Source organism: Pezoporus flaviventris, unplaced genomic scaffold, assembly GCF_033815535.1.
Source record: "Pezoporus flaviventris isolate CSIRO_AGI_PZ_B2104156 unplaced genomic scaffold, CSIRO_AGI_Pfla_v1 ptg000002l, whole genome shotgun sequence".
NCBI classification, from domain to species: Eukaryota; Metazoa; Chordata; class Aves; order Psittaciformes; family Psittacidae; genus Pezoporus; species Pezoporus flaviventris.
Genome location: NW_026892550.1, coordinates 34,831,168 through 34,846,383, shown reverse-complemented (window position 1 = coordinate 34,846,383; position 15,216 = coordinate 34,831,168). Strand labels below are relative to the sequence as shown.

The window sequence follows — 15,216 nt, the reverse complement described above, 5'->3', positions numbered from 1 at the left end:
GTCTCCTGATCATCCTCGTGGCCCTCCTCTGGGCATGTTCCACCAGTTCCATGTCCTCCTTATGACGTGGACACCAGAACTGTGCACAATACTCAATCCCACTGTCCATGTCAGTGACAAAGATGTTGAACAAGATTGGTCCCAGCACTGATTCCCTGAGGGACACCACTCGTTACTGGTCTCCCACCGGACATTGAGCCATTGACCACAACTCTTTGTGTGTGGCCATCCAGCCAGTTCTTTATCCACCGAGTGGTCCGTCCACCAAATTGATGTCTCTCCAACTTAGAGACAAGGATGTTGTGTGGGACAGTTTTGAACGCTTTACACAAGTCCAGGTAGATGACATCAGCTGTGCTACCCCTGTCCATCAGTTCCGTAGCCCCATCATAGAAGGCCACCAAATTGGTCAGGCAGGATTTCCCCTTAGTGAAGCCATGCTGGCTGTCACCAAGCACCTTATTGATTTTCATGTGCCTTAGCATGCTCCAAGATTTTGCCAGGCACAGAGGTGAGACTGACTGGTCTGTAATTCTCCAGGTCATCCTTTTTCCCCTTCTTGAAAATGGGGGTTATATTTCCCTTTTTCCAGTCATCGGGAGCTTCACCTGACTGCCGTGATTTTTCAAATATGGTGGACAGTGGCTTAGCAACTTCATTCGCCAGCTCCTTCAGGACCTGTGGATGGATTTAATCAGGTCCCATGGCCCTGAGCACATTCAGGTTCTTGAGATGGTCTCAAACCAGATCCTCTCCTACAGTGGGCCCAAGGTCTTCATTCTCACAGTCCCTGCGTCTGCCTTCCAAGACTTGGGTGGTGTAGTCAGAACATTTGCCAGGGAAGAGGCAAAGAAGTCATTAAGAACCTCAGCCTTCTCCAAATCCAGGGTAGCCAGTTCTCCTGATAACTTCTGGAGAGGGCCCATGTTGTCCCTAGTCTGTCTTTTATTTGCAGTTGATTTCTCTTTGAGCTGAAAAAATTAATCCATCACTGTATAAAAAGTTGTAGAGGTTTTAAATCTTTTGTGTTTTCATGATGACTTTGCAGAAGTGAAAGCAAATAAAATGTAGCCTATGGTGAGCAGATAGGCTGAGTGGAAACGGTCCAGTAGTCCAGCAGGTTTCAGAGGTAAGCTCAGCCTGTGGTCATCCGGAAAGTGCTCTAGGATGGCATCCTCTAAACAGAAAGCAAAGAAAACTAGTTTCTCTCTGCTGGCTAGGAAGGGCATGACGATCCAGACAGAGGTCCCTCATAAACACGTAGCTGTCCAGGCATCTGTCTGTAGTGAGTGACAAAGCCTGTTGGTTACATTAGATCATGGCTGTGTAAAATGTCAAGAGGCTGATGATTTGCTGTGCGTGGTGGCAGAGCAATGGGAAGAGGTGGAACAACTAAGGAGCATAAGAAAATCTGAGGAGGAGATTGACTGGTGGACCCGCACTCTAACATCCCTCATGGAAGCATGCCAGGCACCCAAAACAAAAAAACTTCAGGATCCTCTGTCTTGCCATCAGGCAGATTTAGGGGACCTATGAGACAGGGGTGTTTGGAAACAGGTTACTCTTCGGAGTAGATGGCATATTATCCCCCAGCTCATGTCACTTTCCAAGTATCCCTTTATAACAGATCCAAGGCTCTGGTACTTCAGGATCAGGAAAGTGAGGAAGATGATGATAAGGGACCATCCAGGTCAGAAGAGTTCCCACAGAAGAGTCAGAGAACACCTTGTATTACAACCAGCTCTACTATGAAAAAAAAGGATGGTTGTGATTGGTGACTCTACTCTAAGGAAAATAGAGGGCCCCATATGCTGACCTGACCAGATTCACAGGGAAGTCTGCTGCCTCCCTGGGGACAGGATAAGGTACTTGACCAAAAAACTCATTCATCTGATACGGCCCTGCAACTACTATCTTTTACTAGTCTTCCAGGTGGGCAATGAGGAAATCTCTTGAAGAAACCTGAGGAAAATCAAGAAGGACTTCAGGGCCTCGGGGCAATTGGTTCAGGGTTCAGGAGCCCAACTAGTGTTCTCATGCCTCCTGCCAGTCACAATCAATGGCAATGATTCCATCAGAAAAATCTCATTAATTAATTCCTGGCTTCACGACTGGTGTCAGCATCAGAATTTTGGGGGTTTTTGACCATGGGTCAGTGTACATGGCACCAGGCCTGCTGGCAGCAGATGGGTTACACCTGTCCCAAAGGGGGAAAAGGATTATAGCCCAGGAGCTAGCAGGGCGTATAGAAAGGGCTTTAAACTAGGTTCAAAGTGGGAAGGGGATAACACCAGGCTTGCTAGAAATGAGCCATGGGGTAGCATGCTGCTGTTGGAGTCCAGATTCACAGGGCAACTCAAATGTATTTATGCCAATGCATGGGTAACAAACAGGAGGAGCTGGAAGCCATTGTTCAGCAGGGAAACCATGACATAATTGCTATCATAGAAATGTGGTGGAATGATTCACATAATTGGAGTGCTGCAGTCGGTCAGTACAGGCTCTTCAGAAGGGACAGGCAAGGAAAAGAGGTGATGGGGTTGCGTTGTATGTCAGGGAGTGCATCAACTGCCTTGAACTCAATGTTGCAAGTGAGAAGGCTGAATGTTTGTGGGTGAAGATTAGGGGGAAGGCTAACCAAGCAGATATCCTGCTAGGAATCTATTCTAGACCACCCAACCAGATGAAGCTACAGATGAAGTGTTCTCCAAACAACTGGGAGAAGTTTCATGATCTCTTGCCCTTGTTCTCCTGGGGACTTCAACCTACTAGATGTCTGCTAGAAGTACAACACAGGAGAGAAGAAACAATCCAGGAGGTTCTTGGAAGGTGTGGAAGATAAATTCCTAACAGCTGGTTAGTGAGCCAACTAGGGGAGATGCCTGGCTAGATTTGCTGTTTGCAAACAGAGAAGGACTGGTTGGTGATGTGATGGCTGGAGGCCATCTTGGGCAAAGTGATAACGAAATAATTCAGTTTTCAATCCTTGGAGAAGTCAGTAAAAAGGTCAGCAAAACCTCCACCTTGGCCTTGAGGAAGACTGACTTTGGCCTGTTTAGGACACTGGTTGGCAGAATTCTCTGGGAAACATTACTAAAAGGCAAAGTGAATGGCTGAACATGAGCCAGTTTGTTCCCCGGCAGCCTAGAAGGCCAATGGCATCCTGGCCTGTATCAGAAACAGCATGGCCAGCAGGTCCACGGGAGTGATCATCTCCTTGTACTCAGCACTGGTGAAGCTGCACCTAGAATGCTATGTTCAGTTCTGGGCCCCTCACTACAAGAAAGACATTGAGGTGCTGAAGCAGGTCCAGAGAAGTGCAGTAAAGCTGGTGAAGGGTCTGGAGCACAAATCTTATGAGGAACACCTGAGAGAACTGGGGTTGTTTAGTCTGGAGAAGAGAAGGCTTGGGTGGGTACCTTACTGCTCTCTACAACTACCTGACAGGAGGTTGTAGTGAGGTGGGGGTTGGTTTCTTCTCCCAAGTAACAAGCGATAGGACAAAAGGTAACAGCCTCAAGCTGCACCAGGGGAGGTTTAGACTGGATATTAGGAAAAATTTCTTCACACAGAGGGTAAGCAAGTATTGGAACAGGCTGCCCAGGGGAGTGGTGGCATCAATGTCCCTGCTAGTGTTCAAAAAAATGTGTAGATGAGGCTGTCAGTGATTTAGTTTAGTGGCGGTCTTGGCAGTCCTAGGGTAGTGGTTGGGCTTGATCTTAAAGGTCTTTTTCAACCTAACTGATTCTATGATTCTTCAACAGATTCAAGTTAAATTATTCTAGGTAAATTATCAGAGAATTTGAAAAACAGTTTTTGTTTGAATACACTGATGCTTGTCTACCTACATCTTCTCTCAGGACCTGTAGCTGTTGATTTGAAGATTGTAAGAGAGGTCTAGGGGGTTAAAAGTCTGTGTCTGTCCCCTTTCCCTGCTCAGTTTGATTATTCCCTTTAGTCAAAACCAGTACCTGTATTTGTGTTCTGAAAGTCAATCTCTGTCAGGTGTCCTTAAATCCTACATTTGCATTCTTGGAAAATAGGTGCAACCCAAGAATAGGGTCTCAGGATCTAAGACACTTCAGGATCCCCTTCTCTGTACTTTTCAGAATACTTAGTATACCTCTGAAAACTCTTGTATGTCTTGCATATCCTGCAAGATGAGTAAGTGGGAAAATAAAACGCAGTCATTTGATCTATTCTGAAAGGAATATTGTATCAGGTTTTGCCACGTTTAAGTGTCTAAATGGAAACAGTTTTGAATTTTCAGCTTGGGGAGTTTGTCTTACCATCATTTATTCCCTCAGACACACATTATTAAATTATGAGGGTAATGAGTGCTGGAGACATTAAGGTCGAAATCCTTAAACTGAAATGCATACAGTCAGTTGTTAGGCAACTGAATTAGAACTGTCATAGATCCAGAAGGAAGCTATCAAGAGAACCCTTTGATTGCAAAGTTAGCTTTCCAATTTTTCACAAATACTTGCCTCTATTGTATTTATCTCTGAATTAAATTTCATTGTGTTTTGCAAAAATAAAGTTTTCAATATTTTACCAGCTTAGTAGAAAACAGCTTACAGTAAAATAATGGTGAATGGAATTGTGTATGAATGAAAGTATTGTTTACAGGATCAGGCTTATACTTTTTCATATGTTTAATTTTTATTTGGCACTAATAGTATAGGTATCAGTATAATATGTATAATACAGGTATCGTAAAATACAGCCCATAAAAGTAATATTAAAATAATTTGGGAAATAATTGTATTTCCTAAGGATATGTATAGATTACTTTTGCACCATAAGATGTTCACACAGTTGTCTAAATTTCAGTCTAATCATTTTTATGTAGTATTTATGTAGCATTTCTGTAGCTTTTCAAGACAATTGCTGATACTGGGTCAAGAAGTAATGCACTGAATTTCATATTGTGGTTCTCATAAGGTTTACCTGTATGTTTCAGGAATTCCTGCGTCACTTAGCTGGTGCTGGAATGCAGGTGATACAGTTGCATTTGTGTCCCACAGAGGTCCATTGTACATTTGGACTATCTCAGGACCTGACAGCGGGGTAACTGTACATAGAGAAGCACATAGTTTTTTGTCCGACATCAGCCTGTTCAGATGGCATCCAAAGAAAAAAGGAAAAGTAGTATTTGGACATACTGATGGAAGCCTATCTATTTTTCAGCCAGGTAAAAACTGATATGGTGAAATTTTTGGTATCTCTTGTCTCTGTATATGTCTGTAATTCTGCACTTTTTCATTTAGGCCTTGTAATTTGTGTATGTACATAAAACTTGGTTTTGGTTCATAGTATCCTTCTATATCACAAAAATATATTTTCTTAGATAAAGAGCACAGAGCATTTTCTCCTTTTGTGACCAAGATAACAATGCAGTTTTTTACAAGTACAACAAACTGTTTTATTAGGGAATGATAACAGCCATGATCTTCTACTGAGCTATATTTCCCAGCAAGATTGTTCTCAATGGACTGACTTGAATCTTTTGCTTAGGCTGTTACTTTGAAAGAAGACAGACCAATCTTAGTTTTCATTTAATATGCTTTCTTTACACTATTAGAAAAAAACAAAGAATTTGTTTAGCTAAAAACATAGATGTGTTTAAGAGCATATTGTGAAAATTTTGATGGACAGATAAATTCATTAAAACATGTTTCAAAATTAGGTATTATTTAAAAATAGATTGTGTCACTATAATTAAATATAAGTACAATTACTATGGTTACTATTTTTAAACAACTTTAATATGGACAACTTTAACTTGGATAAGGCTACATTTTCAATTATACCTGAATGTTATCTGTCTTATCAACTACAGGTTTCTAGTTTGCAATTTATAGCCAAAATTCACCTGACTTTTGTAATTGGTAGCTTTTAAAAAATAGCAATACATAGAAGAAAGTGGTATTAAGAGTATGAGTATAGGCCCTCTATTTAAAAAAAAAAAAAAGGAGGGGGGGAAGGCAAAGAATCAATGCTTTTCAATAAGGCTAATTTTTTGCTTTGAGACTCAAGCTCAGCCCTCACCTACCTCATGTCAGAATACGTAGAATGACTTGTTACCGGACCAAAACCTAGTTTATCACTAAGGGAAATAAATTAAAAAAAAAAAACAACTTATTCCTTACTTTTAAAGGTTTCACTCCTTTTGTAGGATATCCTACAGAACACTGTCTTGAGAGAGCCTGAGCATACACAAGTTCCTCTTAATAGCTTCAAAGTTCAGTGTGATTGACTCTAGTCTCACTATAAAAGTGTGAGTCAGTGCTGCATAATTAGCAAGCTACATAATTATTTTTTTTCTCATTATTGTTATCTACTAAGGTTTTTCTCGTGGCTTTTCTTTTTATTAACTCCAGACTGTCCGTTAATGTAGCAGAATATTTAGTGTGAATAAAAAATATGCAAGAATTTGAGATTAGTACCCTATTTTTAAAGAAATACAGCTCAGTCATGTAGAGCCAAATGCTGTTGATTAGTTTACCTCCATTTGTTCTTAAAATAAGCATACTGTGACTCAGTTGCATGAGTCATAGTGCTGATGTCTTCTTTTAATGGAAAATAAAATGTAACAGGGTTTCCATGAGCTTTACTTCTGGAATCTTCTGTGACAAACAGGTAAAACTGAATAGCTCCTAGATATCCATACTCTTATCACCAGCTGATTATGCTTTCTTGGGACTGAAGTGTTTGAACATGACAGGGTTTGAACACTCAAGGATTTTTTGACTTTTGGTTCTTGTAAAACTAACGTGAAAATTACCATTCTGCTTTATTGTCAGTTCTTAGTTTTCATTTGAATATTGATATTTTTTTTTTTTAGTCAACAAAAAAATCTTAGCTGAAATGTAAGCACGGGGACATGGTTAAAAATGTGAGAATCTCAAAAATTTTGGCAAATTTAAAGTAGTCATGATATTTCTGATGTTATTCCTGTTGTTATTCCTGATACTTCAAAACAGACAACTGCACTTCTGCAGTTTTCTTATATACAAACATATATGGAGGGGTTTTTTTTCCCTAGAAAATCATAATGAAAGTTATTTTAGTGTTAGAAATGTTCCCTAGGAACAAAATCTTTTCAGGTTTTTTTTTTTAGTACGTGTCAGAAGAGGCTTTGTTCTACATCAGTCATTGAGAAATATAGGTATGTCTTGGGATTTATCATAATATGGCAAATTAATTGTATTCTTCATTATTAAAATTGAAAAGTAGATTAAAAATTGAATAATTGAAGATGTCAGTTCCTTGTTTATAGAAAATGGGTACAAAATTTTGTTGGTTTGGGTTTTTTTAATACAAGATCACAACTTCAGAACTGCAGATCTGTGTTGTTAATTACTCATTTAGACTGTACATTTTCTTATAAAACTAAGACTCAGCTCTCAAAAAAATAAAAAAAAAACAGAACAAGGGAAATAAACATGATGTGAAAAATTGTAGCTCTTGATAACATGGATCATCAAGTGAAATAGTCTTTCAGGCAGGTGTCAATTGAGATATTTAATGGCATGTTCTGGCTTCAGAATCTGAGCACTTCATAATTGCACACATAGTTTTGAGGAAGAAAAAATCTAAACGCAGTAGTTCATAAACACTTTTTTGACTGCCACATTCTTTTTTCTAGTTCATGCTGCATTTATTTTGTCTGCATTTACTGAGGTATGCGGATTTACTTCTACTCAAAAGTCTTGTATTTTAGGCTGTGCTGCAGGCCTTTACTCATGGAAATCATTAGGGCAGGGCAATGTGTATGATTTAACATACATTTTTTTTTAGTATAAAATTATGTTATTTTAGGTAAAAATTATATTGTAGCTGTTTCTATTTTCTGATGGAGCCAGTACTACTGTAAGTCAAATATTGCAAAACAGCTTCATTAGTTTCACGGGTGCATACAGTAGAGTAGGCTACTAAAAAGTTCAGGGAGAGATAAAAATGGTGTTTGCAAACCATGTAACTATTGTAAAGAATATACTTGATTTCATGTTGAAATAATCTGTTTTCTTGTGCCCTTAAAGGTTCTAAAAATCAGAAACATGTCTTAAGACCAGAGTCTCTTGAAGGAACAGATGAAGAAGATCCAATTACAGCACTGGAGTGGGACCCTTTGTCAACTGACTACCTTCTTGTTGCTAATTTACATAATGGTATTCGACTAGTTGATTCTGAATCTCTGTCCTGTATCACAACTTTTAATTTTCCCAGTGCAGCAGCATCTGTTCAATGTTTAGCCTGGGTTTCTAGTGCACCTGGAATGTTTATAACTGGAGGTAAGCTTTTTATTTCCTGATATATACAAAAGTAATAGGTATCTGCCTGAGTCTTTCTGTTTCTTAACATTTCTACAAATAAAAGCATGGAATCACAGAATGGTTAGGGTTGGAAAGGACCTTAAGATCATCTAGTTCCAACCTCCCTGCATTATACAAAAAAACCCCAACTATAAAACTGCAGAAAAGAACAGAAAATTGCACTGAGTAGTTCTTATTTACTTTGTTTGTTGAGTACAGAAACAACTGACTTCTTTAAACTTTTTTTTATGCTAAATAATGCTATTTTTTTTACTAAATAACATTTTGCTCATGCCCACTTTAGCAACAAATATGAGTGTTACTTTGGGAACAGGAATAAAAATGCATTGTACTAGCAGATATCACGTCTTGATCCTCTTCTTTTCTTTCCCCCTTTTCAGAAGGGGGTTTTGTTGTTTGTTTTGGTTTGGTTTTTTTAATCTATTGCCTCTTTTCTACTGTAGACATCAGTGATCAGGTTGAACTAATGAATAAAGATAGTGAAACTGTCAGAATATATTCTAATGAGAGAGGTCCCGTAGAGTTTATCTGCTGAAGCTTAAATAATGTTAATGATTATTGTTGTTAATTGTGATACTAAAATGGAGGTGACAGTATCTGCTTATAAAAATCATCTTGGGATTCTAAGTTCTATTCGTTGTTGTAGTTTTGCTTAAATCAGTCCTTTAACCACACACCTCTGTGTACAGTAAAAAGAGGATAATAAATTAAAAAAAAAAAAAAAAAGGGTTTATGTGGTGGTTTATGGCTTTGGGTTTTTTTTCCCAAATCTCAGATTCTCAGGTTGGTGTGTTACGTGTTTGGAATGTGTCACATGCAACACCTATAGAAAATTTTAAATTGAAGAAAACTGGCTTCCATGGTTTGCATGTGCTAAGTTCTCCTCCAAAGAAAAAGTGTGAGTATAACTTTGGTTGTAGTCTATTGCAGTGGCTGCAAGTTAAGAAAATTTGTTTGTGAATCTTGTTATATCTGAGTTAATCTCTGTAGGCTTGTGTTGGCCCTGCAGTTTTTAATTAAATAAAGTGTCCCCTGGTGCCAGTCAGCTAGACAAATGTGTAAAGTATCAAGCACTTTATAAGGTCCTTCTTCAGTAGGCCAGGCTTTGTACTGGAATTCTTTTGTTCTTAATCTCATTGGAATAAAAGGCATTGTACTCTTTATAATTGTTACTATTATTAAATGGAAAAATATGATAATAATCTTATCTGTTTCTATCTTTTGCTTTATTTTGCAAAGCATGTTCATTACAGCATTCTACTAAAAATCACTATACATCCTCAACAAGTGAGGCTATTCCTCCTCCAACTTTAACCCAAAACCAAGCATATTCTCTTCCTCCTGGTCACGCTGTCTGTTGCTTCATGGATGGTGGAGTAGGACTTTATGACATTGGAGCCAGAAAGTGGGATTTCCTTAGAGATTTGGTATGTTTCATCTCTGTCTTTGGAATGGGAGTTTATTTGTCTTATACACTCTCTTCTAACAGAAAAAAAATGGAGAATGAAGTCAAGTTAAATTCGACCAATACATGTCTTGGAAAACAAGTAATTGAAATGTGACATTTCTAATGGATTGAAGTTTAAACTGGAATAGAACATAGACTGTAATTAGAAATATAGAAAACTTGTAGAACATGATCAACACACGAAGCTTTACTTTTTAGTTGGATACCTTTCCCTAAAGGGCAAAATTAATTTTGTTTAAAAAAAATTAAATAGTTTAGGGTTTTTTTAGCTAAACTTTTTAATTCTATCTCTTAGCAACTCCGTTCTGGTGGAAGATGCCAATAAGTCCCTGGCATTGCATATCCTGTTGTTTCAGTGCAGAATTTTTCTGTCTTTAATAGTGATCTATGAAAGAGGAGAGTGTTATAGAACAAGATATTTTATGACTTTTAATTTTGACTAGTGAGCCATAACATACAGGTTTTCTGGAACTGATAGTTGCCTTGACAGGTTATAATATGATTTATCTTAAAGTTTGGTCTAGAGTTGGACTTCTGAAAAAAAATCAAATGTAATAAAAATGGATTAAATATTTGTTTCATTTAAGGGACATGTTGAGACCATCTTTGATTGCAAATTCAAACCTGATAACCCTGATCTTCTTGCTACAGCTTCATTTGACGGCACAATAAAAGTTTGGGACATAAATACTTTAACAGCAGTTTACACATCTCCTGGTAATGAGGGGGTTATTTATTCCATTTCTTGGGCTCCAGGTAAGAATATTTTGCTTTAAGTGTAAATGTTCTATGAATTACCCTTGAATAGCAGAATTTCTGTTATAAAAGTATTAGCTGTATCTTCTAAGGTTTAAGCATAACTGAATCATTATCTGTGAAACCTGTATAATTCAGTGCTTCAAACTTTGTTGAGGCTTGCCTTTATGAAGAATGATCTCAGTATTTCATACTGAGTCAGAATGGAGGGGAGAAAATCTCTAGAACCTTTCTAGCATTACATTATGCAAATGTGGAAGAGGCTTTCTTTGTGTGGGAAGGAATCCAGATTCTATTTTGTGCTGAAAAAGTGGAAGGTATGCATTTAGTTCTTTATCTTCCTTTTTGTATCTAGGATTCTAATCACTGAAGAGCTCTGCTTTTACTTTATTAGAAAAGGTTGATTACCTTTTCTCCAAAGTATCTACATTTTCTTAGAGAAGTCATTAAAGTCAGTGGGAAATTTTCTTCTTAAAACTGTTCAGCAACCCACTTAGGTGAACCTGGGACTGATAGTTATTAATATTACAATAGCTGATGTTAGGTAGGCTTTCTTAGATGCATTTTTTAAAAAGTCTAATTCAGCTCACTGCCTTTCTCTCCTATGCTTTTAAACTCTAGTAAGTAATAGCTGAGAAGAAAAAAATACCATGATAGAAAACTTAATGTAGTCTGCATATGTGAAATGAATTTGCACCTCCTTCAGTTTAGAGTCTCTTGCACTTCATTCCTCTTCACAGATAATTTGTCTTGCTATATGGCAGTTACGGCGATATGAAATATGGTGTTTTCTTTTGTGTTGTTTTGTTTTGAAATTTAAATTGTTTGTAGTAGTATCTCACAATGAGAGAATAGTTTGTTCACTGGAGGGGTGCTTTTCAAGTCTTGCGTTCTGGTTCTTTGTTACCTTTTTAAAGTAAGTTTACATTAATTGTAAGCATGTGCTTCAACTTGAGTTCCTTACCATCCTCTCCAATGGTTCCTGACCATCCCAGACAGAACTTTTCTTGCTTCTTTTACATCCCTTACTCCTAGAGAGTGCTTTATTCCTAATATATAATCCAATGCATGCCACTCTTTGTATTTGGCCTCAAAGACCTTTGAATAGAGTTTACTCACTTTTTTTTTTACCCCCTATCATTCTCCTACATGAACCTCTTTCCATCTTACTTATGTACCTTCCTAGACTTCTGCAGAGTTTGCCTTTTCCACCTCTGAGGTGTGGTATAAAGTAACAATCAAAACTTCTACATAAACGTGCCTTAAATCTATTTAAGAAAAATATAGCTATATTGGGATAGAGGGTCACTGTGATGAGAAGTATTCAGTGACTTTTGGATTAAGCATGAATTTAGTTCTCATTTTCTCACTATGGAGTCATATATTCAAATTTTCTGCCCTGTTCAGTGTGGTTAGATTTGAGTACATTCTTAATGGGATTAGGTGCTGTAGTGGTGCAAGATTAAGAAAAAAAAAATACTGTGGTCTGGATTTGGCTATGATAGTTAATTTTCTTCCTTGTAGCTGGTACAGTGCTGTCTTGGATTTAGTTTGAGAACAGTGCTGATAGCATACCAAAGTTTTAATTGTTGCTTGGTAGAACTTACCCTGGTCGAGGGCTTTTCAGTCTCTCATGCTCTGCCAGTGAGGAGGGGCACAAGAAGCCAGGAGGAAGCAGAGACAGGACACCTGACCCAAACTAGCCAAAGGGGTATTCCATATCACAGTGTGCCATGCCAGCATATATTCTGGAGGGAGTTGGGTGGGAGGGGCTTATTGCTGCTTGGGTCATGCTGGGTATTTGTCAGTGGGTGGTAAGCAATTGTATTGTGCATCACTTGTGTTTCTTGGGGTTTATTCCTCTCTTTTTATTTCCTATGGTTATTATTAATATTACATGTGTTTCACGGGGTTTATTGTTATTGTTATTCTTATTGCATTTTAATGTATTTCAGTTATTAAACTGTTTTATCCCAACCCATGGGGGAAGGGGAGGGAGGGTGAGCAAGGAACTGTGCAGTAATTAGTTGCCAACTGGGGTTAACCCACAACATATGTCCTGTCATGTTCTTTGACATTTGTCTTGGTATGTAGGGAACTTGAACAGAAAATGCTCTAGTAGCCACAACTTTTGACACATTGATTGTATCTCTTTTTCAGTTTGAGTCATATACATAGTGGATATATTTTTTTTTTTTGTCACCTTAGCTGCAAGACTTCCAGCAGGCATTGAGAATACTTTTTACAACAATACAATTTTTATTTTGTCCTTTCCTCAAAATAGGAATGTAGAAAAGCAAGCTTTTGTTGAAATTGATATTTGTAACAGTAACAAATGATGGGCTTAAAGTATGAAAAAATCTTGTTTATGTGCCATTGATTTCTTCTGTTAATTTAATATTAAATTTCTTGAACTTAAAGTAGAAACGCATTATTCAAATAATATTGTGATCTTATATTTATTGTGCGATCTTACAAATATTTTTCTCTAAAGGAGATCTGAACTGCATAGCAGGTGCAACATCCAAAAATGGTGGCTTCATCTGGGATGTCCAAAAAGGCAAAATGATAACCAGATTCAGTGAGGTAAAATGAGATTACTTTTTTTTGTATATATAAAATGTAAGTTAGTTGTTCCCTCTAGTGTCGATAGATAGGTCAAAGTTTGTAGCCTTTTAAAAGGTGCTATAATATAAAAATCTATAGAAAGAATTATGTGTGCCAGCTTTTATCTCCTCAGAATAGATTTTACATGAGAATAGCAAAGCATCATTATTTTAAAATTTGCTGTGATACCCAGCAAAATCCTACCTGAGTCTTGAAAAGTAAATGTATATAGACATATAGACTTTACCTGGTTATCAAAATCTAAAATGCTGTTCTGTATTTTCCAATGTAAGGCTCAGAAATATTATGAGTCCCTGAAGTCTAGACCAATAAAGCTCTATTTTGCAGCGCACTAAACAGCATGCCTTGTTTAGAATCTTGCTTTGTGTTACTAAAATCCATGCAAGCTTTTGTAAGTCCTGAAACAGTGGAATAACTGTTATTAGCAGAAGGAGCTATTTAATATATGTAGTATATATACATGTATATATATTTAATATTTGTAGTATATATACATATATTTAATATATGTAATATTTTGCACTATTTTGTATACTATCTTAGTATATAGATGTATTCTGAAGGTTATACAGACATAATTAACTGTGGCATCAGCATTGGAAGGCAAAGGATGCCCATCAAGAAGACAGGGATGGGGCTGGGGAGCAGGCAGGAAACAAATATAGGTATATACATTCAGGAGTTCCCAAGTACCAACACTTAGATTTGCACTTTTGTTACTAAACATCTTTTCTCAAAGGCTTGTCCTGCTACATGTCTCAGTTAAGTTTTCACATTTCATGCCCACTAACTTCATTATTCCAACAAGTAGTTATCGTTTATTCAAGCTTCAGGTTTATATAATTATGAATGGCTCATTGTTCAGCTTGACCCAGTTTTGTCTCTTGGATCCTCGAGAGTGCGGCAGCTTTACTGTCTCTCCTCTCAGTCCCAATTTTTTGGACTTTGATTCTCAAACATCCAAGCTGTACTGGGGACTCATTGTAATGTTGTTTTGTACAGTATTCTTTACTGGGAAAAAAAGGCTGAAGCCCATAGGAGAATAAAATAAAAAAAGATGAGTCAACAGATGTGAGAAAAAGGGGTGAATTATTTCTTATTGATAGGTATTTTGCATTTTTTGAAGCATGGAAAGAATGGAATCTTCTGCATTGCCTGGAGTCATAAAGATTCCAAAAGAATAGCAACCTGCAGCAGTGATGGATTTTGGTGAGTGTTATTGGAAGAAAATCAAAAATTGCTAAATGACTTAAATCAGTAAGCTTTGATAGTACTATCAGTGATTAATTTGAAAACTTTTCTTGTTGAGCAAAACTAGGGTTATATTAATCTCCTGTACTTGTTAGGATATATTTTTCATGTTTTTAAGAAAAAAATAAAGGTAAAAGAAATAATGTCTAAGATACTTTGATAGTGAAACAGAATATTGATTTTATTTTTTGCCAAGAATAATATTCTAGGTTTCTTATCTGAATATATGGAGGACACTTTTCTAAAGCTTATCCCACTTTGCTTGTCTTTGGTTTAGTTTTATTTTTTGGCGGGGGGGGTAGGTTTGTTATTTCAAGGACTAGGAATCACTATTTTTGAACAAAGTAATTGCAACGCTACTGTTACAGGGGTATAATAGCTTATGTGGAAAAACTTGCTTACTGAGACAATTTTGCATGTATTGTGTTTCAGTACATTTTTAAATACTTGATCATCCTTTTTCTCTGCCACCCATGTTATTTCAGCTCAAATATAATGATCATGAATTCTAGAAAGCAATCAATCTATTTATCTATTTATTTATTTATAATCCCTAAATCCCTTTGTACCTTAAAACCACAGCTACAACTTAAATTTTGGCTATGAGGATCCTTTCAGGGAGGGAGGTAGCTCAGTAAGCATCATTACAATCCCTCTGAAGGAATATGGACTCTGAAGTCCAGTAAAATGAGAAATACAGAGTTAGCTTTGGTAGTTGAGGGGGTGTAAAATAAAGATTTCTTATATTCTTTCCGTATACATTTTTTTGTT

General features: G+C 37.1%; 1 protein-coding gene across 3 annotated transcripts in view; it reads left to right on the top strand.

The window, feature by feature from the left end:
* Positions 1–15,216, top strand: part of WDR17 (WD repeat domain 17) — a 57,332-nt gene that overhangs the window by 18,652 nt on the left and 23,464 nt on the right. For all 3 annotated transcript variants that reach the window (XM_061474728.1, XM_061474718.1, XM_061474708.1), the window contains exons 4-10: positions 4,967–5,197; positions 8,049–8,300; positions 9,118–9,240; positions 9,582–9,769; positions 10,398–10,566; positions 13,061–13,152; positions 14,321–14,403. In XM_061474728.1, the coding sequence (XP_061330712.1) occupies positions 4,967–5,197; positions 8,049–8,300; positions 9,118–9,240; positions 9,582–9,769; positions 10,398–10,566; positions 13,061–13,152; positions 14,321–14,403 (1,138 nt within the window). The remainder of the gene's footprint in view (positions 1–4,966; positions 5,198–8,048; positions 8,301–9,117; positions 9,241–9,581; positions 9,770–10,397; positions 10,567–13,060; positions 13,153–14,320; positions 14,404–15,216) is intronic.